The 23,626-nt window shown below is 50.0% G+C and overlaps 1 protein-coding gene across 1 annotated transcript in view; it reads left to right on the forward strand.

Moving 5' to 3' along the window:
- Positions 1 to 11,576: 11,576 nt before the first annotated feature.
- LOC142254844 (solute carrier family 22 member 6-A-like) overlaps positions 11,577 to 23,626 on the forward strand; it is a 55,392-nt gene continuing 43,342 nt past the window's right edge. The window contains exon 1 of the mRNA XM_075326181.1: positions 11,577 to 11,942. Coding sequence (XP_075182296.1) covers positions 11,577 to 11,942 — 366 coding nt within the window. The remainder of the gene's footprint in view (positions 11,943 to 23,626) is intronic.

Raw genomic sequence — 23,626 nt, forward strand, 5'->3', positions numbered from 1 at the left:
GAGTCAAACTAAAATAATTGGTAAAAAAAATGTTTGAGTAATGAAGTCCTGGAAAGTTGTCAAATGATGAGACTTTTCAAGAACGTTAGTGGGGTCCACACTCTGGAGTCTAAAGACGTGGGCATGTGGACTGGGTTTTGTCTGAATAATTGTTTGGTATGTGATGATAAAGTCCTGGAATTAATTGTGAAATGGGGTAAAATGTGTTTTACTGCTGAAAATTTTCTCTTTATTACTAGTCCAAGAAAAAAAAATTACTGAACAGAAATATAAAAGTAAAGTATTTTCAAAATTAAAAAAAAGCTGCTACCACACAGTTTGGTGTAATTTATTTATGCCAATTAATAATTGAGGGATGTGTGGTAGGTTTCAAAACAGGGGGAGATGCAAAGGCCTGGTTGGGAGGGGCACATGGGGCAGAAGTACCGGGAATCGCTCCTTGTGCCGTGCTTTCTACAAACACGGCATCTTTTTTGGGGATACCTTTGGGTGGGAGTGGAAGGGATGGGGCGAATGAAATGACGCTCGGAAAGTCTCCGGACATCCTCTGACTCGAAGGCTTCCTCCTGTGCCTCCGAGTCAAAGAGGAGGCTCTCAATAATTTTCTCCTGGTATTGGAGGAAAGAGAGCGGTCCTTGAGATTTTCTATAGAGGATGAAGCTATTATAGGTAGCAACCTGTAGGAGGTAGCTTGCTACCTTTTTATACTAGGTCCTGGTTTTCCGCTTCACTAGATAAGGCTGAAGCACCTGGTCAGACAAATCTACACCTCCCATGAACTTATTGTAGTCTGCGACACAGAGCGGCTTCTGTTTGTCCCTGGTGGCGCCCCTGTCCCTGACCGTCACAGTGGTGTCCGCATGCAATGTGGTGAGCATGAAAACGTCCTTGCGGTCTCTCCATTTTATGGCAAGAAGATGGTCACTTGCCATTGAGGAGGACGCACCCTTCTCCACACGTTTAGACACCAACTGTGACGGTAGACCAACTCTGTTTTTTCTGATTGTTCCACAGGCCCCTGTGTTTGCAGCGTGGAGGGATTTAGAAAGGGGGACACTGGTATAGTAATTATCGGTATACACGTGATAGCCTTTCTCAAGGAAGGGGGTCATTAGCTCCCAAACAATTTTGCCAGGGATGCCAATTGTCTGGGGGCAGTTTTTGGGGTTGATTTGGCGGTCCCTCCCTTCGTAAATGAGAAAGGTACACGTGTAACCGGTTGTGCTTTCGCACATTTTGTATAATTTTATACCATATTTGGCACGCTTGGAGGGGATAAATTGGCGGAAAGACAGACGGCCCTTATAGCTCATAAGGGACTCGTCTATAGAAACATTTTTGTCAGGGGTATACGAATTTAGGAAGGTAGTTTTTAGAAGGGATATTAGGGGTCTCAATTTATAAAGTCGGTCATAGTTTGGGTCATTTCTTTGGAGGGCTTGGGAATTATCGTTAAAGTGCAGGAATCGCAAAAGGGTCTCATATCGGGATCGGGTCATGATGGCTGCAAACACAGGGGTGCTGTGCACTGTTTTTGTTGCCCAGTACGAGCGGAGTGTAGATTTTTTTCACTAACCCCATGTTAAAAGTTATGCCCAAAAATTTTTTAAGTTCGGGGACATTTGTGGGGATCCAGGAGCGGGAATGGATGGAGGTAGGATGTTGGGATATATATTGACGGGCATATAAATTGGTTTGGTGGACAAATAATTGGAGGACTTCTGGGGTAACATAAATTTGGAAAAAATCTAATGGGGTAAAATTTGTGACATTTACATTTATACCGGGGGTTGCTTCAAACGGAGGAATTTGAGGGGAGAAGGACGGGTCAGGATACCATAGTGGCCGGGGAAGGGCACTACTTGGACCTGCCTCTGACGTTTCAGCAGTGACGACCGACTCCGCTACCATCGGGCTGTCGGATCCCGAGGAGGAAGCCGAGTCGTCACCATCCGAAAATCGCTCGATTTCAGAGGCAGACTCTGTATCCGAGCCTGAACTGCCGGAGGCAAGAAGCATGTATACCTGCTCGGCGGTAAATGTTCTCCGCGCCATTACAGTATTTTTCACTGCCTAGCAAAAAAAAGAAAAAAAAATACTACAATTTTTTTTTTTTTTTAAATTTTTTGAAAATTTTTTTTTAGATTTTTTTAACCCTAACCCTGATCCTAACCCTGATCTAACCCTGATGCTAACCCTGATGCTAACCCTGATCTAAGAAAAAAAAAATCTAAAATAAAAATTCTAACTAAGGGGGGATTCTGACGGAGGTGATGAGGATATTTGGGGGGGGGATATTTTGGGTGAGGATATTGGGGATGAGGATGACTGATTTATAATAAAAATTGGTGTTTTTTTTTCTGACAGAAACGGCAGCAAATGTAGTCTCTCTCTCTCTTCTCTCCCAGATCAACTACAAGGGAGAGAAGAGGGAGGCAGACCCAAATGCTGCCATTTCCAAAATATTTGGGGTATTTGATCACTGTGATAGGGTCTAACACAGTGTTCAAATGTCAGGAACCAATGAAATTAATTCCTGACGTTGCTAGGTGGAAGGAGGCAGACTTTGGCGGTCGAACTGCGCATGCGCCCGCCATTTTACACGGACACGAGAAGGAGGGGGGCCGGGGGAATGCCGTGGGAACTCGGTAACGAGACCCAGGTACCGGGGGGGGACCGAGAGGGACCGGACAAGGACCGTTCTCTCACATTTGACTGTTAGATCACGTCAAATGTGAGAGAAACCATTAAAATGCATTAAAAACCGGCATTTCATTTTGCAGGTACATGCTTGCCGTTATTCGGTTAATAACGGCGATCACCGTACCTTTAAATGAAAAAACCGGCCTGAACCATAATCTCCAGGGTCTCAGCTACCCCCGGCAGCTGAGACCCCGGAAATTTTCCGACTCTGGGGGGCGCTAGACCCTTTTTTCCGACCGCCGTTAAAAAGCGGCGGATCGGAAAAAGTACCCTAATATGCCGCCGTTAAAAGGCGTATCGGCGGTCGTAAAGGGGTTAATTTTTTAAAACTTTTTTTTTTATTTTACTAGTCCCCTAGGGGGTTATAGCGATCAGCAATCCGATCGCTCTGATCTATCTGCTGATCACAGCTATACAGCTGTAAACAGCAGATACGGTCACTTCGTGCTTCACTGGCCTCCGAGCTGAGTGAAAACGAAAGTGAAACGTCATAGCTGCAGGCGTCATCACATGACCCTGTGCTACCATGGCAACCTCACATGACTTCCGGTGGGGGCGGCGGTATGTGAAAATCTTCACCGCGCATATATACATCTCGCTGCCAGACTTTGGCAGCGAGATGTAAGGGGTTAATGTTACGGGTGGAATGCGATTCCACTCGTAACATGCAGGCACACATGTCAGCTGTTGAAAACAGCTGATATGTGCACCGATCGCCGCACCCTGCCCGCTGCAGGGGGCGGGGCTTAACGGCACACGATCCATGACGGATAGATCCGTTCATGGTCGTGAAGGAGTTAATGCAATTATCAGTGTAGCTCCTGCAGTAGACACAGGGACTCCCAAAAGAGTAGGGGCCCTGGGCAACTACCCAGTTTGCCCCCTTCCCCTAACACCAATCCTGTGTTCAGTTCTTGTTCACAACACCTTCCCTCACAGGGTTACACCAAGCCGACAAAACCCTAGTCACCCCCCCCAGGGTTGGAAAGGCACACCAGTGGGCAGGACCAGGCGGAAAGAAAACACCCACCTAGGGGTCTAGAGAACCCATGGCGGGAAAAGAAGTAGTTAAAGTTAAAGGTTGGAGTTGACAGCTGACAGTGGAGTGTGCAGAGTTGAGTTGAGAGGAGATGAGAAAGTGAAGTGAAAGCCAGAGAGGAAAGGCGTCGGTGTTGGAGCCCCGGCGTGCTGGCTAGGTGGCAGACGGTGGTCCGTGTCTGTCAGGAGACGGGAAGACGGCTGCCGGAGATCCGAGGTGGACCGAAACAGGGTAGGAGCCCGCCGGTACCGACACCAGAGAACCGACCCGGAAACCGTGCACAGAGGGGGTACCTGGACCCTGAAGAAAAGGTCGGAACCACCGGCTTTGTTAATTAACCAGTTGAGGACAGGATTATAGGTCCTGTCCCACCCAAAGGCAGACCGGCAACCCACCGCGGGGGATAGGGCATCTGCCAGGGCCCCTTTAGATCCCAAGGGTCAGCGTCTGTGAACAAGGTTCCCACCCGTAGTTCTGGGAGCGGACTCCCATGTTCCACACTGGGAAGTCCAAGGAGAACTAAACACAGTGCAGTGGAAAGTGACACAGACCATCACCCCGGATGAGGGACCAGAATACACCCGGCCGCGGCGGCCGGCCACTGGCAATTTGGTTTACAAAAGGACTTGTGTTTATTGACTCACCACATCAATACAACCTCATCCAGTACCACGATTACCAACTGTAAGTTTCCTTTTTCCTGCTTCCTAAATACTGCTCCCTGCAAACCCCTCACAATACCCTGGGCCCCGGGACTACACCTCCCCTACCCGTGGAGGGGATCCCACCTTCCTGCCCCGCTCCATCAGTCCCGGGCACGGTCCCCAGAGGCAGCGGCGGTGCCACCACTCATCACCACAACCCACGGGTGGCCTTACAGACAGTCTCCCCTGTAAATAACCCCTTTTCACTCGTGGGCGACGGACGGCTGCGCGAGCCCCGGATCCGACTGCCACTCGAGCCACAGCCACCGCCCGGATCCGAGTGCCTTGAGCGGGCCTCCGGTTGTGATCTGTCCCCCGCCCGCAACACTAACATACTATTCAATGCCCAGCGTCATCGGCATGGATGTGCGTACCTCTGTCTGTTGTCACCGCCTCTGAAGCCAGGTTAGGGTTAGTGCACATGATCAGAAGTCCTGTCACGTCCGGTCATGTGCACTATGAAGCTGGGTGTACACATCCCGGCTTCAGACAGGTCTAGTGCACAGGCGCGAGAAAAGGTCAAAGACTGCATGTGTGGCGCCCCTGAGGCTTCCGTCGCCACAGAGACATTGCACCTCAGCCAGAGGTGTGATGTCCCATTCTGGGTAAGGAAAGGAGTAAACGCCGGTCCACAGGCAAATCTGCACTACACCCATTGTTAGGCACACACAGGGACCGGGGATAGTGGCAGCTACCCCCCCATGCTGCACGCTGGGCGGGCCGTAAGACCCATCCCTTCTCCCATAGGGTGGGGTCTAGCAACTGGGGAGGTGGGAGGAGCCAACAGAGAGTAGAGTAGAGACAGGAAGGTCAAGTTTAGTCAGATAGAGTTTGGAGTTGAAGGGAGTGAGAAGTCTGCGGGAGGCAGAGGAGGCAGATAGTCTGGAGGAGTGAGGAGTGAAACAGCAAGAGAAAGTGACACTTCATGGTGGAGACCCTGGGGCCCAGCTAGGCTCCGGTGACACCACAGCAGAGAACTACAGAAAGGATTCCAGGGCCACTGCAAAGCTTTCAAGCTTGTGGCCTGTTCCACCAAGTCACCGGCTGGAGGGATCAAGCTGCATACGGGGAACGGTCCCTAAAAACTGGAGGAAGAGAAGTCATTTCCAAAGGTGAACACCGAGGCCTAGGGTGGTTGCAAGCACCCAGGGCCACATCCCACTGTAGAACCCCTGGGAAGAGGGCAGAGTACCGTCCAGGCAAGCCTTCTTGTCCAGAACCTATAGTGGAGGCCAAGACAGGTTTACCCAGAAAAGTCGAGGCTTTGAAGACAGCTGAGGGAAGAAACACAACAGGGGTGCACCGGCTTTTATTCCCAGATCTACCCAGGATCGGTGGAGGTCCCTGACAGTGGGTCCCAGCAATCCAAAGGCACCAGTGTGCTGCAGCCCTGGAACTGTTAGTAAACATCTTAAAACTCCACCCCCTGATGTTGCCTCCATTATTTTGTCTGCACTGCACCATCTACAACACCCTCATAGACTCTTACAAGCACCAACGGTTGCCCCGGGGTACCGCTCCACCTGTGGGGAGCAGGTCCATCCAAGCTGCCATTCCACCAGCCCCTGAGGCCCCATACAGCAGCGGCGGCTTAATAGCCGCAAACCACAGGTGGCGTCACGAATACAAACTTTAATAATCACCACCCCCATTTATGCCATATTAGTTGACCCTGCCAGGGTCACGGAGTCGGGCCCCGCCACCACTGACTACCCCGGACTAGTCCGGCCCGGCACCGGGTGTCCCATAGCCCTGGGGTGGGCGAGTCACATGCACACTACAGTACTTTGATCTGCCCTCAGCCGGGCAGATCAAAACGTGCAGGAGCGCAATGGAGACCTCTGTGTGGATAACGCAGGACGCGTCATGCACATGGAGCTGGGTAGAAGGATGTCGATTGCACAAGGTAGAGGAGGCACTGGACTGAGCGCAGGAACACCCATGGGACTAGACCACCCCCTGGGTGAGTATTATAAAGGTGTTTTTTACATTGTACAGATCAGCCAGGGTGCTCTTATATACAGTATTCTAGAATGCTGTATATAAAAACTCACTGGTGGTGGCCAAGGGCTAAGGGAAAAACCTGGTGACAGGTTCCGCTACATTCACACGACCGTTCCATTTTCGCGGTCCGCAAAAAACGGTCCTGATTTGCCACAGACACAACTGCATCCGTTCCGTACAGTTTTTAATCTTACCATTTTGTACAGACGCTACATTTTGATCGCCTGTTATTGCATTTTAAAACATTTTTGTGGTGACCAAAAAAACTTAATTTTGGCGTTTTTTTCCTCGCCACGCCATGTACTGATCAAATTAATTGATTTTATACTTTGATAGATCGGGGATTTCCAAATATGTTTATATATTTTTATTTATTTTTTTATTGCTTTATTTTCAATTGGGCGAAAGGTAGTGATTTGAACTTTTAGGGTTTTTTTTATTTTTTCTTATTTTTTTAAAACATTTTTTTTACATTTTTTATTTATTTTACTAGGTCCCCTAGGGGACTTTATCACTGCTCAGCCTGATCGCTTGTTCATTTCTGTTGATTAGAGATGCACAACTCTGATTAGCAGAAATGACATGTTGTTGTGTGAGTCGGCGCTCTGTCTGCTCGCACAGGAAATACGTCATGATAGCGACAAGAGTCATCACATGACCCGTCGCTACCATGGCAACCATCGGGTCCCTGTCATTCTCTCACGGGGCCGCTGATGGTGGTGGGGAATGGCGCAATCCCTGATCGTGGCCATTTAAATCACACTGTCAGTATTTGACAGCGCGACCTAAGTGGCAAGCAGGCGCGGGTGTATCTTTGATGCACCCGGGCCTGTTAGCCGCACGTGTCTGCTGATCAGATCAGCAGACATGTGCAGGGATTACCCTGTACTCGCCGCCAGAGCCTGCGGTTAGCGGGGCAACACGACCTAGGACGTATTTATACATCGAACGTCATGAAGGGGTTCATTTTCTTGTCTAGAAAGAAATTTATTAAAGGAGTATATCAGAAAGAGTCTGGCCAAGGGACATATATGGCTATCTACCTCTCGAGTAGCCATGGGGTTTCTCTTTGTTTAAAAAAAAAAGATGGAGGTTTGCGTCCATGCTTGGATTTTAGAGAAATAAGATCACGGTTCACAATCTATATCCTTTATCTCTTCTACTTGACCTGTTTAATCAACTAGCTGGAGACAAATAGTTTTCTAAACTTCATCTTAGGGGGGCAATTCGGGGTGTAAGGTGATGAGTTGAAATTGCATTCTATCCACCCGAGGGTCACTTTAAAAATGTAGTGATGCTATTTGGGTTGACTAATGTTCCGATGCTTTTTCAATACTGTACTTCGTTAATGACAGTTCTTTCCCTTTGATGGGTAGATTTGTTGTGATTTATTTGGATGACATTAATTTACTCACATTCTCATGAGGAGCATCGTAAGCATGTTCAATAGGTTCTTCAAATTCTTTTTGACAATCATTTATTTGCCAAAATGGAGAAATGTCAATTTGAAGTTCAACAGGTATGTTTTTCAATTAATTGGTTTCCTCATCAGGGTTACAGATGGACCCAGTTAAGGTACAAGCCATCCTGGATTGAGCACAAGCTACTGTCAGGAACAGATGTGTAATGGATGGCCAGGGGACACAGGAAACCCTATGCAGACCCTAAGACTGGGGTCCCTGAGCTCACCCTCAAACCCAGAGGTTCCCGTCAAGGTAGGGTGGTCCAGACCCCCGACCTGGCCCTGCCTTCTGTCCTGACTCTGATGACAAATTCCACACCACCCAGGGGACCAACCAGGACAAAAATCTCAAAAACCCCACTAAATATGAAAAACAGACTTACACACATAAAACCAACACCAGGAACAGCCAAGGATATACGGGAAGGGATAACAAGGGAAACGTTGTAGTACATAAACAACCACTTGCACAAACCGCAGTAGACAGCAACAGACACATCCTCTCTGCTCCTGGGCTAGCTCCAAACTGAGTAACCAGCAACATCTCCAGGAAGCAGAGGGATTATATGAAAATGCTCAAATGAAAATTGCTGAGCAAGTCTGCTCCTGCACCAGGGAAGGGATTAACCCTTTAATGTTCAAAGGAAAAAAAATGTTTAAATGTGCATGGTCTCAGATGATGATAGGGAACTTGATCCTGAGCCTGTCCTTATACATGTGACACCTACTAATCATAAAGTATTGCAGAAACTCTTAGGATTCGCTAATTACTATCGAACGTCTTCTCTAAAGCTCCAGTTCGCCGTCAACCCGAGGTTGATTTGCCTTTTGTGGTCGAAACTGACGCCTCTTCTGTGGGGATGAGTGCAGCTCTCTCACAAAAGAATGATGGTTACCTTCATCCTTGTGCTTTTTTTTTTTTTCCTCATAAATTCTCACAAGCCAAGTATAATTGATATTGTGGACCGAGAGCTTCTGGTAGTTAAGAGAGCATTTAAGGAGTGGAGACATTAGTTAGAGACAGCTAAACATAAGGTGACAGTCTTTACCGATCATAAAAACCTGCTATATGTTGACATGGCCAAATGTCTAACCACAGGACAGGCTCGGTGGGCCTTTTTATTGTCTGGATTCACTTTTCTGGGACTTATCTCCCTAGATCTAAGAATGTGGAGTCTGATGCTTTATCACACAGCTTTGTTCCAGAGTTGAGGGATGAAAATCCGGTTAAGATTCTTAGTGAAGAGGTGGTGGTAGGTAGTCCAGTGATTCAGTAGGCTCAGGATAGTGCACCAGAGGGATTGCCTGAGAACAAACATTTTGTACCCTTCTCGTTATGCACAGATCTTCTTAATGAAGTGCATGATTTCATGTTGGCTGGTCACCTGGGTTCTTCTGCCACTTTAAGAGCTATTTCGAGGGCCTTTTGGAGGCAGAACACTCGTAAAGGTGTTGATGAATATTGACATAAATGCATGGTTTGTGCCAGGCCTAAAGCTTCTCGCTAGTCCCTGTTGGGTTTTCTCTTACCTAATGAGGTACCGTCTCAGCCCTGGATGCACTTCTCCATGGACTTCATCACTGATCTACCTAATTCTGGTGGAAATACTGTAGTGTGGGTCGTGGTGGACCGTTTCAGCAAGTTGGTTCATATGGTTCCTGTTCAAAGATTACCTACTGCGAAGAGTCTAGCTACATTATTCATCTCGCACATTGAGAAATTACTTGGAGTGCCTAGAAACATTGGATGGGTTTAGTTTTTAACTAGCTTTTGGCGTAGTTTTTGCTCCAGATGGGTATTAAACTTATATTCTCCTCAGGATATCATCCCGAGACTAATGGACAGACATCATGAACCATGAGGTTTGAGGTAGAACAGTATGTAAGAATGTAAGATGTTTTGTTCCATCTAATCAGGAGGACTGGTGGATCTTCTGCCTCTTGAGTCACTCTCAATAATCGCACCTCTACAGCAACTGATATTTTGCATTTTTGCCTTTTTTTCATCCTATTTTTGGAAAATTTTCCATTTTGCAGTCCTCTATACCCGAGGAAGAGCTATTTTCTTCATGTTTTGAGTAAGGTATGGAAGGAGGTTAAAAAAAGCCTTATGGTAATTTGTGACCGGACCAAGAGAACTGCGAACAACAGACATAGGAGGGCTCCTGTCTTTAGGGTTGAAGAATTTGGTTATCATTAAGAAATCAACATCTTAAAGTACCAGCTAAAAATGTGCTCCCAAATTTGTTGGTCTGTATAAGGTAATTCAAATCCTTAATCCTGACGGTCAAACTCTAACTCCCGGCGGTATGGAGGATCAATAATTCCTTCTATTCCTTTAAACTTTTGAGGGTACACATGATCTTTGAGAAATAATTGAGGTGGATTTTGAGACAGATCCTGAGTATGAGGTAGAGTGAGTACTGGGTGCCAGATGCATCAGACGTCCATTGTTAAGTAGAAGGGTTAGGGTCCAAAGGATAACTTCTAGGTTAAAGTGGAAGATATGCATGCTGTTCGTCTGGTAAGAGTTTTATCAGAGACGTTGGAGCATGGGTATTTCGGAGGGTCTAGTGGCCCCTTGTGGAAGGGGAGGTACTGTTATGCCTCCTGTTCTGTGGCCCGTTTCCCTCCCCACTGAGCCACAGTCAGGTTTGGTTGCTGTCCTGGTTCTGAACATTTTGTTTGTGTGTTCATTGTCTTTCTGTCAACAAGTGTTTCCAATGCTGCAATTCAGTCTGGGTGGGTGTAACTATTCAAAGCTTCCCTGTGCTTCCATTTCCTGCCAGTGATATGTCTAAAGTGCACCCTGCTTGGAAGTACAGCCTGTCTGCGCAGTGTTTCTCCTGGCAGATTATTACTTTTGATTTACCTTATTTTTATTCTGCATCTTCCCCTGGATTATTTAGGAGGTACATGGAACCCTTGATGACCACTTAGGAAGCAAAGGTTCCGTGTGGTCTTCTGAGTCATCCGCTTAGGATTGCTTCAGTCTACGCAGGGGAATTTAGGGACGGCGCAGCTGAGACTTCTAGTCTGTACAAGCACCGGTTGGGTCAGGTGTAGTAATTTTAAGTTAGACCATATTTTATGTTATATTCTATGTGTGCACATCAGTGTGCATAACAGCAATTTTGGGAAAAGGATTATCAGAGATTGGAAAGGCACAATACAGGTATATACTGGACAGTCTATGGATAGAATAGGAACTCAGCTACAAAGTATGGAATGAATACAGTTAGTGATTCTTTACTGGCATACAGTAGGTCTTTAACGGTATCAATTACTGTTCCTGGTTGGTAGCTAATTGCAACTGTTGGCCTTTCATCCATATCCGTAATCAATCTGGTAACTTCTTCAAACGGTGATGTTTTAACTAGCCTAAAATAAACTTTTACAGAAATACCATTGCAGGCTGGGGGATGACTATTGGCCAGTATACACATGAGCAGTTCTCCTTTTTCACTTATATTCTGGTCCATATGGCAATGAGAATATCGGCTGGGTCTTACTCAGTTCGAAGACAAACAGCGCCCGTATCGGCACTAATTTGGGCACTTAATACACTTTATACCTGAGAGATAGAGCTACAAATACAATACTGGACTGGAAAATTCTAATTTTATTTTTTTTCTTTAGTATATATAATAGAAAGTAAATTATAATGGGGTTTAATGACGTCCTGGAAATTGTTGGGGGGCTAGGACGATTTCAGGTGATCAACACTGCAATGCTTTTCATCCCAATGATTTTTATGGCTTCTCATAGCTTTCTTCAGAATTTTTCGGCTGCGATACCGGCGCACCGCTGTCGGATACCGGGTGTGGATAATTCTACGGTTATATATAACCAAAGTGACTTGGCTGCTTTCATACCGCTGGATGAGAATCAAAATGCCAAGAGGTGCCTGCGGTTCACCAATTCCGAGCATCTTTATTGGAAAAATGGTACTTTCCAGAGAGAAACTGAATGTTGTAAAGATGGATGGGTCTACGATAGGAGTGCCTTCTCCTCCACTATTGTCACTGAGGTACGTGCAGGTTCTGTTTATCATGATACCAGTGTTCCTTTCATGTTCATTCCATGGATTTTCATGTAAATTCTACAATAGACCTTTAAAGGGAAACAGTCATGAGATTCATGCTGCCCGAATCATGGACAACAAGACTCAGAGCCTTAGGTGCTTGATTGCAGCTAGGTATATGTAAAGGGGTTGTCCACTACTTTTACATTGACAACCTATCTTTTAGGATAGGTCATCAATGTCTAATCGGCTGGGGTCCGACACCCGGTTCCCCGTCGATCAGCTGTACTCGGTGCAGGCGTCGGCAGCAGGAAATGCTCCGTTCCGGAGTTGCCTTGTCTACCTCGTAGCTGGGTACATCCGCCTCCTATTGATTTGAATGGGAGGAGGATGTGCAGTAATAATAATAATAATATTTATTTATTTATATAGCGCTGTTAATTCCATAGCACTTTACATACATTGGCAACACTGTCCCCATTGGGGCTCACAATCTAGGTTCCTACCAGTATGTTTTTGGAGTGTGGGAGGAAACTGGGGAACCCGGAGGAAACCCACGCAAACACGGGGAGAACATACAAACTCCTTGCAGATGGTGTCCTTGGTGGGATTTGAACCCGCTGCAAGACTGCCGTGCTAACCACTGAGCCACCGTGCCACGCTAAAGTACATGGCAACGGACACTAACAGACGACGGAACAAATCCGGAATTGAGCATTACCGGCTCCAGGACAGAACAGCTGATTGGCAGGTGTGGCAGATGTCGGACCTCAGCCGATCAGACATTGATGACCTATCCTAAGGGGTACTTTGCACGCTGCGACATCGCAAGCCGATTGTAGCGATGCCGAGCGCGATAGTCCCCGCCCCCGTCGCACATGCGATATCTTGTGATAGCTGCCGTAGCGAACATTATCGCTACGGCAGCTTCACACGCACTTACCTGCCCTGCGACGTCGCTCTGGCCGGCGACCCACCTCCTTCCTAAGGGGGCGGGTCGTGCGGCGTCACAGCGACGTCACACGGCAGGCGGCCAATAGAAGCGGAGGGGCGGAGATGAGCGGGACGTAAACATCCCGCCCACTTCCTTCCTTCCTCATTGCAGGCGGGACGCAGGTAGGAGATGTTCCTCGCTCCTGCAGCTTCATACACAGCAGTGTGTGCTGCCGCAGGAACGAGGAACAACATCGTACCTGTCACTGAACAGATTTTCATAGAAAAAAGGGGATATAAAATACTGTAATAATGCATGTTAAGCAGATATCATCTGACCATAATGATCCCCATAGTAGGATTTTAATATAATAGGAAAATTCCGATATAAATTCAAAAAATTGTGATGCCATACAATGGAATATATAATCCAAAATATTTTATTTATTAATAGTCACAAACATTTAAAACAGGAGTGCACAGCGTACACTCCTGATTCACATAATCACCAAATAAGAGGACATTAGAACCTCGCCAACGTTAGGACCAAGACTGGACACTAAGTATAAAGACTGTACCTGGGAAATCATCAGGCTAATCGCCACTCAAATAACCCATAAGGTTATGCCCAAGTACAACAAGTAAACTCCCTCCACCTAGCTACATCACCGGGTGTGTAAGGTATAATCACCCGGAATACTCAAAGAGCCGAACCGGGTATATCATGATCTAAAGTACATACCGGAGGTCAAGGTAACAAGGGAGCCGGTCCAAGGTCCACGCCCGACGCGCGTTTCGGGTACCTTTTTCAGGGGCACCACACACTGTCCGTGATTATGTGAATCAGGAGTGTACGCTGTGCACTCCTGTTTTAAATGTTTGTGACTATTAATAAATAAAATATTTTGGATTATATATTCCATTGTGTGGCATCACATTTTTTTGATCGTACCTGTCACTGCAGCGAAATTATGGAAATGTCCGACACTACACAGATCACCGATTTACGACGCTTTTGCGATCGTTTATCGGCGCATCTAGGCTTTACACGTTGCGATGTCGTTACCGGCGCCGGATGTGCGTCACTTTCGATTTGACCCTGACGAGATCGCAGTAGCGATGTCGCAACGTGCAAAGTACCCCTAAGAATTGGTCATCAATGTAAAAGTAGTGGACAACCCCTTTAAGAACACTGTCAGTTCAGAGAAAACATAGCTTAAAAGAAGGAGTAAAAAGATGTTCAAGATCTTTAAAATTATTACGAGACCTATGAATATCTATATATATAATTGCCTTATTCTGTCTGTCTGTCTTGCTCCAAAACTGTGTCCTTACCGTGACATGTCCTTACGGTGACAAACAGCGGATTGGCCGCTGGCCTCGCCATGGCCCCGCCCCCCCGCACGGATTGGCCGCTCGCCTCGCCTCCTTCCCCCCGCACGGATTGGCTGCTCGCCTCGCTCCGGGTCCCCCCCCCCCCCCGCACGGATTGGCCATGTCCTTACGGTGACAAACAGCGGATTGGCCTCTGGGCTCGCCATGGCCCCGCCCCCCCCGCACGGATTGGCCGCTCGGCTTCACGGATTCGCCATGGCCCGCACGGATTGGCTGCTCGCCTCGGCTCCTCCCCCCGCACGGATTGGCCGCTCGCCTCGGCTCCGCCCCCTCGCACAGATTGGCCGCTCGCCTAGGCTCCGCCCCCCCACGGAATGGCCCCTCGCCCCGAGGTGAGCGCATCAAGGTCCTGCAGCGGCGGAACACACACACACACGCACACACATAAGAACAGACACACGCACACACATCAGATCACACTCACTCTCACACACACCTCACACACACATCAGATCTCATCCACATACTCACATCATCCCGTGATATCGCTTGCTTCCCGGCGGCGATACTGTGCAGTGACCCTCCAGGACCTGCCGGAGGATCACATGGCCGGAAGCACGTGGTATCTCCGGATGTTGTGATTGTGTCAGCGCGTATGTGCGATATCGTCAGTGTGAGTGTATGCGATCGGATGTGTGTGAGTGTGTTCTGATGTGTGAGTGTGTGTGTGTGTGAGTGTATGCGATCGGATCTGAGTGTCGGCAGAGGAGCATGGCGTGCAGCACAGCTGCTGGGACCGCCCACCGGTGGGCACAGGGAGAAGTGGGGTGTGTGTGTGTGTGAGTGTATGCGATCAGATGTGTGCGTGTTTACTGTCTGATGTGTGACTGTGGAGCACGATGGGGGGTGCGCAGCATGGGGAATGGAGCACGATGGGGGGTGCGCAGCATGGGGGATGGAGCACGATGGGGGGTGCGCAGCATGGGGGATGGAGCACGATGGCGGGTGCGCAGCATGGGGGATGGAGCACGATGGCGGGTGCGCAGCTTGGGGGATAGAGCACGATGGGGAGTGTGCAGCATGGGGGATGGAGCATGATGGGGAATGCGCAGCATGGGGGATGGAGCATGATGGGGAATGTGCAGCATGGGGATGGAGCACAATGGGGAGTGCGCAGCATGGGGGATGGAGCACGATGGGGAGTGCGCAGCATGGGGGATGGAGCACGATGGGGAATGCGCAGCATGGGGGATGGAGCACGATGGGGAGTGCGCAGCATGGGGGATGAAGCACGATGGGGAGTGCGCAGCATGGGGGATGGAGCACGATGGGGAGTGCGCAGCATTGGGGATGGAGCACGATGGGGAGTGCGCAGCATGGGGGATGGAGCACGATGGGGAGTGCGCAGCATGGGGGATGGAGCATGATGGGGAGTGCGCAGCATGGGGGATGGAGCACGATGGGGAGTGCGCAGCATGGGGGATGGAGCACGATGGGGAGTGCGCAGCATGGGGGATGGAGCACGATGGGGAATGCGCAGCATGGGGGATGGAGCACGATGGGGAGTGCGCAGCATGGGGGATGAAGCACGATGGGGAGTGCGCAGCATGGGGGATGGAGCACGATGGGGAGTGCGCAGCATTGGGGATGGAGCACGATGGGGAGTGCGCAGCATGGGGGATGGAGCACGATGGGGAGTGCGCAGCATGGGGGATGGAGCATGATGGGGAGTGCGCAGCATGGGGGATGGAGCACGATGGGGAATGCGCAGCATGGGGATGGAGCACGATGGGGATTGCGCAGCATGGGGGATGGAGCACGATGGGGAGTGCGCAGCATGCTGGATGGAGCACGATGGGGAGTGCGCAGCATGGTGGATGGAGCACGATGGGGAATGCGCAGCATGGGGATGGAGCACGATGGGGATTGCGCAGCATGGGGGATGGAGCACGATGGCGTGTGCGCAGCATGGGGGATGGAGCACGATTGGGGGTGCACACCTCCCCCAAAACACACACACACACCGCCACACAACACACCACACACACACTGGGAACCACAAACACCGCCCTACACAGACACCCACACACACAGACAACGCCGCACACACACACACAACACCCAACACACAAACAGCGCGGCACACACAAATATACGCACATACCGCACAACACACACATTGCACAAAACATACCTCCTACCAAAACACACACACCCCACACCAACCGCGCAACACACACACACAGCGCTCCACAAACAACGCAACACACAAACAACACCGCTCTCACCCCCCGCCACACCCAGAACATGTACAGCGCCCTACACAAACACTTGGTAACTACACACAACAACATCTATATATATAACAAAAATCATACATTAACTACACAATACATAAATTCTAGAATACCCGATGCGTAGAATCGGGCCACCTTCTAGTATTATTATAATATAGTCTCTAGGAGTAAGGCTATGTGCGCACGTTGCGTAAATACATGCAGTTACGCTGCGCTTTGTAGCGCAGCGTAACTGCATGTGTCACGCTCCCGGTGTCCCAGCAGCGCTCCTTACCTACTGAGCCGGTCTCACCATCCAGGCACCGCTCTGTAACCACTGAGCCAGTCACACCTGCGTCACGCCACCGCTGTGTACCCACTGATCCAGCCTCGCCAGCGTACCACCGCTCCTTCCTCACTGGTCCAGTCCATGCGTCTACCGGTCACGCCTGCCACTCCCGCTCTTGCTCCCCAGAGTCCTGTTCCTGGTCTCAGGAGTCTGATTCTGACTGATGCCTCTGTATAGGACCGGGCCGCGCCCACTCACCTGGTCTTATAGCCCCAGCACTGCTGCAACAGGAAATGACCTGGGCTGTGCTGAGTATATAAGACTGGCCTCTCCATGTGGGCGGGGCCTGATCATCGTTTGTGTTTCTATGCCTTGTCTTGTGAACTAAGTGCTCAGGTCTTTGTTCATGTTTCCTATTACTGCCTTAAAGTACGCTGTGACCTTAGTGACCTGGTCCTGTCTTTGCTTCCTGATACCTGCACCCGTTCCTGCCACGTTAGTGCTCCAGCTACCATGTACCCCGCCCTCCAGGTGGGGTGCTCGGTCCAGTGGATCCACCTCCTGGGCCTACCAGTCCTCCCTGGCCCTCACAGCATGTGTCCTGCGTCCCCTGCACAGTCTATGGAGATTGTGCAGGGGCCGTGCGCACGTGGCGTCTTAGAGCGCATTGCTTCGGCTGCTGCCCGAAGTGCGCGTTCTAAGAAGTGACATGTCACTTTTTCCTGCGCTTTGCCGGCAGCTCCTGCTCTGTCTATGGCAGGAGCTGCAGGCAGAGCGCATGGAATCGGCTTTTTTTTTTTCTCTACGGACATTTTCTGCAGCGATTTGAAGCGCACGTGTGCTCTTCAGATCGCTGCAGAAATTTCTGCAGGGCTAGTACGCACATAGCCTATCGCTATAAAACACAGGATGTGCGACAATGGTTAGAATGGAATCCCCTAATCTCCCTGAATAGTTAAAGGGGTTGTCTAAAGGTAATCTGTCACCAGGTTTTTGCCACCTAATCTGAGATAAGCATAATGTAGAGACAGAGACCTGATTCCAGCGATGTGTCACTTACTGGGCTGCTTAGTGTAATTTTTATAAAATCACTAATTAATCATCAGTAGATTATCATTACAGGACTATTTGTCATACTGCAGGTAGTCCAGCATATTCATGAGCTCTGTATAACTGCTAGATCTGCAGCAGAGAAAACATTGATATTATCAAAATGACAGCAAACCGCTCAGTAAGTGACACATCACTGGAATCAGGGTCTCTGTCTCTACATTATGCTGCTCTCAGATGAGGGAGCAAAAACCTGGTGACAGATTCCCTTTAAAGGGTGCTATAGCTGGTAGGGTAAATGTCTCATTGGTAACTGTTTCCCCACTAAAATCAGCTAGTTCCTGGGGGATGCCCCATGGTCAAAGAAAAGCTCCCCTCCAGGTGAAATATAGTATTACATGTTAAGTCAGATGAATGCATTCATCTATCTATCAGATTAGGAGCCTTGATTGATGGACTGGAGATAAAGCTTTAAAATATTACCTCCACTTAAAGATTGACAATCGTTTCAATTTTATTTTCCATAAATCAATAATTTATGTAAAAATAAAAATGTTATAATAAATCTTATTAAAGAAATCTGTTTCTTTCGCCTCCTGAATTAAACATTCCTTCTCAAAATTTAGATTTCCCCATTACTAAAATAGATGACTGTTGGTGCTCAAAAGGTTCTATGGAGAACTGTAACGGTCACTTAAAGAATTAGTCTTATCTACAAGATCCTATTCCAATATGTAGTAGGTGTAATAATAATAAGGCAAATACCTCTAATTAGAAATGTATAGTTCTCCTGATATAGCCATGTCTCTTACCTCATGTGCAGGGCATTGCAGCTTAGGTATCCATGGTTACTCATACAGTGACAATTACATAAGTGTTGTAACCATGTTGCAATGCCCTGCACATGAGGTAAGAAACATGACTATATCAGAACTATACTACATTTATAACTGGAGGTATTTGCTAATATTATTATTATTCCACCTACTACATATTGGGATAGGATCTTGGAGATGGGATACCCCGTTTAAAGACCAGTTACTGCATAATATCCATATTTGCCTCCAGCTTCTCCCGCCACACATCTCCATAGAATCTTATAAGCACCACACTGCCATCTCCGATCTCAGTAATGGGAAAATCTGTCTTCCCTGAATACAAATTTTAGAACTGTTTACAGAATGAATGATCAGTCCACAAGGAGAAACAAGCAGATTTTTCTGATCAGATATATTATAAAGTTGCTTATTTTCATGTGAACAATCAGTTTATGATATAAAAACTAAAGTGACGATTGAAGAGTGAACCGACAATCCGCCAACCATCCGCCAACCATCCGCCGACCGTCCGCCGACCGTCCGCTGACCAACTCTTCTCTGACGGATGATGCTGAACTTATGAATTCTAGGTTCCGGAATCTTCGTTCTCCGGGAGAAAAGCCGCCACCAGAGCTGTCTGACCGAGGATTTCTCCTCTCTCCCCAATAAAAACACATTATCTCTCATCTGTGCTGAATGTTCATGTGTGGGAGCAAATTAGGAGGGATAGTTGTTGACTAGGGATGAGCAGACCATTGGAAATTAGGATTTGCTGGGTTCGGCCGGACTTTAGTTAAAAGTTTGGTTTGGGACCCAGACGTGACCGTGAACCACATATAAGTCAATGGGGACCCAAATGGCTGTGCTGTAAAATGATCGTAATAAGGGCTAGCGGGCTACAGAAGGAAGCAAAATGGGGGCAATTTCCCTGCAAAGATATGTGGATAGGGAATAAATAAAAAAAATGACGTGGGCTCCCTCCTATTTTTGATAACCAGTGCAGGTAAGCGTAAAGCAGGCAACCACTGGGCCACCACACACAAAAAACCTAAAGAGGATTGACTAAGGAAACAGGAGATTTTCACCACAGCCTCTAAGGCCAGAGTCACACTTGCGTATGACTCGCAGGGTCTCGCATCGGCATCACCAGACACGGCCGCACACTATCGGACATTATTGAGTCAGCTGCATAGAAATACATGCAGGCGACTCTCTCCTGTCCGATACTGTGCGGTCGTGTCTGGTGATGCCGATGTGATACTTGCCGAGTCATACGCAAGTGTGACTCTGGCCTAATAGTAGAAAAATAGCATGTTTTTTAGTTTACTTTTTTTTTTGTTTGGGGGGTGGGTAATAATACCGTAGTGATTAATAGAAAACATATTTCGTAGGGTTATTTTTGAGAACTTCTTTGTAATTATTCTGAACACCTTTTCAAGGGAATTGTGGCGCCCTGGACTAGCCAGGTCGTCACAGGTACTACAACACGACACCCTCACCCCGAGACAGGCACATCAGCCAGGCACAAAATCCTTGTTGCCTCCCTCCAGGGGCTGATGTCCACAACGGGTGGGGTGGAGCCAGGCGGTTCGCCCCACCCACTGAGGAGTTCACAGTCCTGGAGGCGGGAAAAGGAAGTCAGTGAGAGTGGAGTGAGGAAAGTGAAGGAGAAGGAGTGAAGAAGTAGTGGAGTAGCAAACTGACAGTGTCCGGGTACGTGGCCCGGGCACTTAGAGCAAGGTTGGCAGACGGTGGTGGCCGTCTGCAGGAGAGGCAGATCAACGCGGAACCATAGGACCGGGGACGGGCGGTGGCCCGCCGGTACCGAACCGGGGAGCGAAGTGAAGCCAGCACAAACCGGCAGGGCCTGCGGACCCCGACCAGGCTTGGAGTCGCCGTTAATAAGGTCAAATCCGTCAGTGACCGGAACCCCAGGGGTTTCCTAACAGCCAGGACCCAATTGAAGTCAACCGTCCGACCAGCAAAAAGGAAATACAGCTACCGCCACAGCTATAGTTCCAAGGGCCAGAGCCTGCGGGCAAAAGGGCTCCTCCGGCACATACACACGCTGGGGAGCGGGTTACCGGTGAGAAGCCATCGGGACCGAACATCCACAAAAGGTGCAGGGAAAGGCAGCCACCACCAACCGTCCGTGAGAAGTCACAGCAGCCGGCTGCGAGACCTGTCCATCCAGCCGTTTGGTTTACCAGAGACTTTGCGTACATTTGTGCCTGAGTGAGTACAATCGTGCCTTCCGGCACCGCGCTGTGCAGTCCCCGCGACCCTGCACCTTGCCAGCCCTGTCTCCCCGTCACCTCACCGGGCCCCGGGACCACCAACCCCTACCCACGGAGGGGGGAAACAACATCACAGCTGCTCCCTACCATCGCTCCAGGGATCCCCGTCAATAGCAGCGGTGGTGCCCAACCTCACCACAACCCGTGGGTGGCGTCACGGACCAAATCCCAAACCAAACTACCCCCTTTCACTCACGGGCGAGGAGCGCCGCTCGAGTCCCCGGATCCGGCCCACCGCTCGAGCCACCGAGCAGCAGCAGCAGCAGCGCCGGACCCGAGCGTGGTGAGCGCAGCGCCCCGCCGCCCGCGACAACTTGGCATCACGAACAGGATCTTACCGTTCTGCCGGCTGGTAGAAGTGCGCCTTGTGTCCCGCCGGCGGTGTCCGGCCGAAAAATTTCAGAATCCGCCATCTTGGGCGCGAAGATTTTCCCGCTCGAGCGTCTTCTCGAGCAGTGGAGGCGCGAAAGCTGAAGCCCCGCCCCTGAAGAGGAGGTGCCGGAAAAAGACCAAAGGGGGACGGATGGCGTCCGGCCGCATGTGAACCGAGGCCATAAAAGCAGGGACGCCAGGACTCTGCTGCCATTTGGTTCCTGGAAGATACTGCTGCCAGCATGTACCATCCGTCCACTAACCCCGCAGTCCCCGAGCCCGCGCCCGGCACCACAGCGTGGGTGGAGGTCCGGACCGTCCAACTGAGTAGCCGCCTGCAGGTCCGAATGCAGCTCCTCCTGCAGGAGTGGGAGGCCGACATGGCGGATGTGGTGGCGGCCATACGGAGATGCGAGGTGGAGGAAGTTTTGGAGGAGTGGGTAAGCGGCCCACGCCCCTGTGTTCCTACGGGACCGGTCGTCGCGGCTGAGGGGCCCGGTCTGCGCCCGCTCACCCTGCTGCCTCCCCCGCTACCCGTGTTGACTGCTGCCGCCCCGCCACTAGGCCCGCTACCCGTACAACTGGCAGCGGAACCCTGCCCGTCCGCCCACGCAGACCAGCCTGCAGCTGAAGCCCGCAGACGCCCCGAGCCGCTCCCCTGAAAGCTCCCGAAGGCATCATCCGTCTGCGAAGACTTACCGGTGGCGCCGGAAGTGACCGTGCCCAGTCCCGTCCTGGCTCCGGTGAGCCGTCCCGTGCAGGAGGAGGCGGAGGTCAAGCGGGAGAGGACCCCTGTACCCGTTCCCCATGCCTCGGATGAGGCTGCACCGGGTCGTTGCTGCGAGGCGGCACCCCAGGCCATGTCACCGCGGGATCTTCCACCGAGGGCGCTAGTAGTGGGCAGTGTAGTGGAAGTCCCGCGGGGCCCGACCCGCGCTCAGGTGCAAGCAGCTGCCCCTTACTGGGACAGGGAAACGACCCCGCTGGGCCGAGAAATCGCGGAGAGGGAGAAGCGGAAGGCTGAGCTGATAGCCCGCACGATTCAGGAAAAAGAGAATCTCCGCAGAGCCACCTTCCGGTTACGGGGCCCGAGATACGAGGGTCAGGTACAAATATTTGACCTCCGACGGGGTTATGGATTTATTTTTGAGCCGGGCCTGGAAGCCGAGGTGTTTGTGGCCCGTCAGGATGTCAATGCCCACTTACCAGAGGGCCACCCGGGTCGCAACTTGTTCCCAGGCGACCTAGTAACTTACAGTAAGCACTGTGGAGAGAGGGGCTGGTTTGCCCTTGATGCGAAGCTGAGAGGGGGCCAGGAGGACCAGGAACCGGCCCAGTCCCCTCCTCCGGCCTGCGATGTGGATCTGAATAAGGCAGCGGTTCCTCCGTTGCACCATTGTCCCCGTTGGGACCACCAGTACTGTTAACCTGTTAAGTGAATGTGAATTAACCGAGTAAATCATCTGATTATCCGTCCGAAGAGAACCGTCCCCCGTTGGGACTGGAGTTGTTGTCCCCTGATTAACCCTTGATTACCCCCCACCGTGCATAAGAAACTGCTTATGGACATGCCTGAGAACTTGCAAGGCACCCACGAACTTGTGGGATTGTAAATAGGTTGGGGCATATTTCCGTTGCTGCCTCCGGAGAGGCTGATTTGGAGGATGGGCCTGGAGGAAAGAGATGGCCCAGGTCTGCCACTACCGCAACCGGTGGCAATCCTCTGAGGGTCAGGGGTCCCCCATGGACATGGGGTCCCCTGAAGTGACAGTCGGGTGCGAGATACCGTACCCGTTCCTGCTCTGGCAGCCTGGATCTGGACTGGGGTCAAGGGGTGCTGCCCATTTTCTTAGGCACCAGGCATCAGTTGCTTGGGTGGGAGAGCGGAAGCCGTCTGTTGTTATTAAACTGTATACATATGTTTTGCAACGTTAAAGTACCGTGCCTCCCGTTAAGGGAAGATTTATAATTATGCTTTTGTTGAATGTTTTCACATGTTTTATATCTTTTGCAGTTGAAAAATAAAACCGGTGATGGACGGGCAGCCCGCGGACGGTCTGCATTTAACCAAGGGGGAATGTGGCGCCCTGGACTAGCCAGGTCATCACAGGTACTACAACATGACACCCCCACCCCGAGACAGGCACATCAGTCAGACACAAAATCCTTGTTGCCTCCCTCCAGGGGCTGATGTCCACACCGGGTGGGGTGGAGCCAGGCGGTTGGCCCCACCCACTGAGGAGTTCACAGTCCTGCAGGCGGGAAAAGGAAGTCAGTGAGAGTGGAGTGAGGAAAGTGAAGGAGAAGGAGTGAAGGAGTA

The sequence above is a fragment of the Anomaloglossus baeobatrachus genome, chromosome 10 (genome assembly GCF_048569485.1).
Source record: "Anomaloglossus baeobatrachus isolate aAnoBae1 chromosome 10, aAnoBae1.hap1, whole genome shotgun sequence".
NCBI classification, from domain to species: domain Eukaryota; kingdom Metazoa; phylum Chordata; class Amphibia; order Anura; family Aromobatidae; genus Anomaloglossus; species Anomaloglossus baeobatrachus.